This window comes from Chinchilla lanigera, unplaced genomic scaffold (assembly GCF_000276665.1).
Source record: "Chinchilla lanigera isolate Chin_1 unplaced genomic scaffold, ChiLan1.0 scaffold00094, whole genome shotgun sequence".
Lineage (NCBI taxonomy): Eukaryota > Metazoa > Chordata > Mammalia > Rodentia > Chinchillidae > Chinchilla > Chinchilla lanigera.
In genome coordinates, this window is record NW_004955495.1 from 4490180 (window position 1) to 4495315 (window position 5136).

General features: G+C 45.4%; 1 protein-coding gene across 4 annotated transcripts in view; it reads right to left on the bottom strand.

Annotated features, from left to right (window-relative positions):
* Positions 1–5136, bottom strand: part of Chaf1a (chromatin assembly factor 1, subunit A (p150)) — a 32103-nt gene that overhangs the window by 22863 nt on the left and 4104 nt on the right. For all 4 annotated transcript variants that reach the window (XM_013505364.1, XM_005405794.2, XM_013505363.1 and 1 more), the window contains one exon: positions 2851–3710. In XM_013505364.1, coding sequence (XP_013360818.1) covers positions 2851–3710 — 860 coding nt within the window. The remainder of the gene's footprint in view (positions 1–2850; positions 3711–5136) is intronic.

Here is a 5136-nt window from a genome sequence, read left to right on the forward strand (position 1 = left end):
TATGGAAACCAGTGTGGAAGTTCCTCAATGAACTACAAATAGAACCACCATATGGCCACACTATGCTACTCCTTGGTATATACCTGACAGAATCAAAGTCAAGAAACCACAAGGACCCCTGCGTAGTCATGCTTACTGGGGCACAATTCAAAATAGCCAAGATAATGTAACCAGCCTAGGTGCCCACGGATGGATAAAGAAAAATGTGCAACATACTGCACAATGAGTATTATTCAGCCACAAGGGACAACAAAATTTAGTCACTTGCTAGAAAATGGATGGACCAGGAGACAAACCATAATATTAAGTGAAATAAACCAAAGTCAGAAGGACAAGTATTGCATGTTCTCCTTAATACGCAGAATCTAAAGAAGTGGCAAGAATGTAGAAGGGAGACCATCACTAGATGAGAGCAAGAGAGGGCCAGGGATAGAGCTCAGCGGCTCAGCATCTGCCTGGCAAGCGTGAGGTACTGAGTTCGATTCCTGATACCATTTAAAAAAAAAAAAAAACAAAAGTAGGAGACAGACGAGAAGAAGAGAATAAGAAGATGTAAGGATAATGGGGGGCTGGATAAGTACAAAATTCAGTGTATACATTGATCCCCCCAAAAAAGTTCAACTAAGAAGAGGGTAAGAGATGATAAGGGAGTAAGAATGATCAAAGTCTGTTATATGCATGTATAAATCTGCCAGAATGAAAACCATTCATCTCTATAACCAATAAAGAGTGCTGGGGAAAAAAAAAATACAATCATTCAAAAATGTAAAAAGGGCTAAGGGCACGCTTGGTGGTAGAGCACTTGTCCAGCATGCACCAGGCCCCAGGTCCCAACTCCAGCAGTACTGCAAAAATAAAATACAATGAAATAGTCACTTAGATATCAAAATTCAAAGAATGATCAAGTCTAGTGATTTATGGTTAAATTAAGCAGTCAAGGCCAGGCATCGTGGCACGTGCCTGTAATCACAGCACTCAGGAGGCTGAGGCAGGAGGATCCTTACGAGTTCTAGACCAGCCTGGGCTATAAAACCAGCTCACGGCCAGCTTGAACTACACAGCAAAACCATGTCTCAAAAATACAAAAAAAAAGATTAAATGATTTGGGGAGTCTGGACTGACTTACTCAGGTTTGTTTATTTATTTATTATTGGGTCTTTTTGAGACAAGGTTTTGCTATGCAGTTCACCTGGCCTGAAACTCACAGCAATCCTCCTTTCTCATCCTCCTGAGCGTTGGGATTACAAGTATGTGCCACCATGTCAGCCCTTGTTTAGGTTTTTTGAGGCAGGGTCTTGCTTTGCAGTTCCGGCTGGCCTTGAAATTATGGTGATCCTTCTGTCTCAGCCTTCTGAGTGGCTAGGCTTATAGGAGTGTGGCAACATGTGTAACTGGACTGATTTTCATCATTTTACCCAGCAGACCCGAAGCACAGGTGAGAACTGACAGTTACCACTATGCTGATCAAGAACCCAAAAAGGCTAAGCATGACTAATTACAAAATCCAAAGCCCAGAATCCCCCAAAAGTTGAAGTCGTGAACACCAACATGATGCTACAAATGGAAGATTCCACACCTGTACTTGGGTGGCAGACCTCAATCAACACACAGATGCACTAAAGCCAGAGAAAATAACATCACCTTCAGGCTAGGTATGCAAGGTGTACAGGTAGGGCTGGGGTGCAGCACAGTGTCAGGGCATTTGCCTGGTATATGCAAGACCCTGGGTTCCAGACCCAGAAAAAAAAAAAAGTACACAGAAGCATAGTGAGTTTTGTGTTTAGTATCTCCCAAGAGATCTCATCATGTATCGCAACTATTTCTAAAATCCAAAATAAAACAGCTGTGATCCCAAGTATTTTGGATAAGACAATGTGACAGAAACACACTTCTTTCTTTTTTGCAGCACTAGGGATTGAACCCAGGGCTTTTGTGCTAAGCTATATCCCCAGCCCCTTTTATTTTTGAGACTGGGCCTTGCTAAATCACTAATTTAGCAGGGTTGGGCCCAAACTTGTGATTTCCCTGCCTCAGCCTCCCAAAATGCTGGGATCACAAGTGTTTTTGTTTGTTTTGCTTTTTGAAGTACTGGGGATTGAACTCAGGGTCTCAGCCATGTTAGGCAAATATTACCACTGAACTACTTTTGAGTACTCCTTAAATTTTGAGTCAGGATCTCACTGAATTGCTTAGTCTGGGCTGGAGTCATGATCCTCCTGCCTCAGCCTTCTATACAGCTAGGATTATAGGTATGCATCCACCACACCTGGCTTGCAATTGAAGTTTTTCAGATGGCTGGCTATGCTGCTTTAAGCTGTCTCCACAGAATGCCTCATTTTATTCTTGCTGTCACTTTACTGATACTGGTGACTCCTTACCACCATCCCAATGTATCTATACTAGGACAAGAGAAGGGCACAGAGAAACTCAAAGCTGGGGGGGGGGGGCCGCGGCGGATTTAGCTCAGGGGCACAGCACCTGCCTGGCAAGCGCAAGGTTGTGAGTTTGATTCCTGGTACGAGGGGGGGGGGGAAGAAACTAAGAAACTCAAAGCTCAGCTGTGAAGTGAGGGGTTACAGGGCCTGCTCACATCCCATATTCACCAGAATGGCTAAGCTAAAACCACTACTTACACGTGGACACCAAGGTTGGCAAAATCAGTCTTGTAAGAGAGCCAACCTCCTGTGGAACAGTCCCTGACCCATCGTAATCCACATGGAACCAAAGCCTGTATGTTTTCTGACATTCACAACATTGAGTTTGTAGTCCCACTCACTGGGGCTTGAACCGGTAGGTGACCTCATGGGACCCGTCACACCAGCAAGCTGTGCTCCCACAGGACATACTCACTCTGCGGACAGGCGTGGAGGCAGGGGAGGTCCTGATGCCACCCTGCTGCTTCTCAGGAGCAGTTGGCCCCTCGGGTGAGGTGATAGGAGAGGAGCTCAGGGATGAATGGCTAAGGACAGAGTCTTCTTCAGGGCATGATTCAAACACCTCACTCTCTGACGTCCCACTCTTGTCCAGAGGCATCTCAGGAGGAGATCTGCCACAGGGAGGACTTACAGCCAGGATGTCCTGTAAGACCACCACAGGAACTTTCCCTTTAAACAGGAGGCCTCCAGCTTCACTCCAACTACCCTGCTCCTCTCTGGGGCACATACTCAGGCAACCAGGCAGCTTGGGGCAGCTCTGCGGGGAGCTGTCCTGGGAGCTGCCATTCCTGCCTGGGCCGCATGAGCCCCCATGCTCTTCCTCTGTTTTGCAAGGACGGTCTGAAAGGGTCTCTTCAGGAAGCCCCAACTTGTCACTGTAAATGACCTTTAAGGGCCCCTCATCTCCAGCCTCCTCTCTGACCCCGTTGACAGACTCCCCAGGTAGGGAGGCTTTGGGATTTAGTGGATCGTGGTCCACAGTACTCTCCAGCTCCTCATTTGAATCCTCTGTCAAATCGATGATGACCATGTTCTCGCTGAGGCTGCTTTTGACTTCACTTCTTATGAAGTTATCTAAGGGACCCTTCCCATTGATGAGTTTCGGTCTGAAGTCTAGGTCAGAATCCACATGACAGTCGTGTTCCAAGATGTCCAAAGAGGCTTCCATATCAGTGACTTTCTCTTCTCCTGAGGTGCTCTGAGAGCTTCTGTCGTCTGGCTCATCCTTGGCTTTCTCCTTGTGGACAACATTCAGGCGCTTGAACGGCAGACGGGCTGAAACAGAGAAAGAGTCTGTGTTTCCAGTCAAAGCACAGTGACAACCCACCAATGCTTTAGAATCCTGTGTGCTTGGAAGCTATGGACCTTGCTGGGCTTTGGAAGGAGACTTACTCAATTTTAAAATGGAGGGCCGGGGATATAGCTCAGTGGCATAAGCACCTGCCTGGCAAGCGCAGGGTCCTGAGTTCAATTCCCGGTACCCAAAAAATTAAATAAATAAATAAATAAATAAATAAATAAATAAATAAATAAATAAATAAATAAATAAATAAAATGGAGCCAGGCATGAAAGTTTACTCCTGTAATCCTTGCACTCTTGGAGGCTGAGGCAGGAGGATGACAGGTTTGAGCCCAGCCTGGGCAACTTAGCAAGACTCTGTTTCAAAATAAAAAAGAGGCTGGCTGGGGAAATGGCTCTACATGAAGGCCCTGAGTTCAATTTTCAACACCAGGAAAAGGAAGGGAAGTGGTAGAGCACTTCCATAGCATGCACAAGGACCTGGGTTCATCCCCAGTGCTGTAAATAAACTAATTAAGTAATTAATTAAATGGTCCTATCAGGGCTGGAGATTGAACCCTAGGGGCCTTCGCACTGAGTTACATCTGCATCCTTTCTTTTTTATTTTGAGACAGTGTTTTGCTAAGTTAAGTTACCCAGACTGGGGTTGAACTTGAGATCCTCTTGCCTCACCCTCTCAGAGTATTGAGATCACAGGTGTGTGCTACCACACTTAGCTGCCCAGATTTACTTATATGGGTGAAAATTCCATTTGAAGGTAAGAATTTCTGGTTCCTAAAAGAGAAATACTCTGCCCAGAGGTGGAAAGACTTTTCTTTCTGGCTCCAACTGTCAAATTTGCTGACCAATCAAACACCTTTCTCCCAGCCCCTGCCAGGTTTGGGCTGGGAACAAAAAACACAGTTGACAACTCTAAGTAGTGAGGAAATTTAAATGAATGAACTCAAGAAGTTTATATTCACTTAAATGCCAAATTACCTCTTACTATTTCATCTTGTAATAGACAAAAAAAAAAAAAAAAGAACAAAACAAACTATTCCTTCGGCTTTTTGGGTGTGTGTGTAAGAGATTGAATCTAGAGCCTTTACACTGAGCTCCACATCCTGTCCTCTTCTTTATTTTGTACTGAGAGTCTCACTAAATTACCCAGGTTGGATCATCACCTTCCCACTTACACTCTGGGTTTATAAAACAAGGGTGCCCTCAGGCTCTGTGCCTTTGTCCCAATTTCTCCCTCTGTGGATACCTGCTCCACAGGATTCCCACCAACACCAAAGGTGCTAGCAGTCACCACAGAAGAAGGCAGACTGCCAGAGGCAAACAAGAGTGATAACTCAGTTTTAAAACTGGAAACCAGGGGCTGGGGATTTAGCTCAGCGGCAAAAGCGCCTGCCTGGCAAG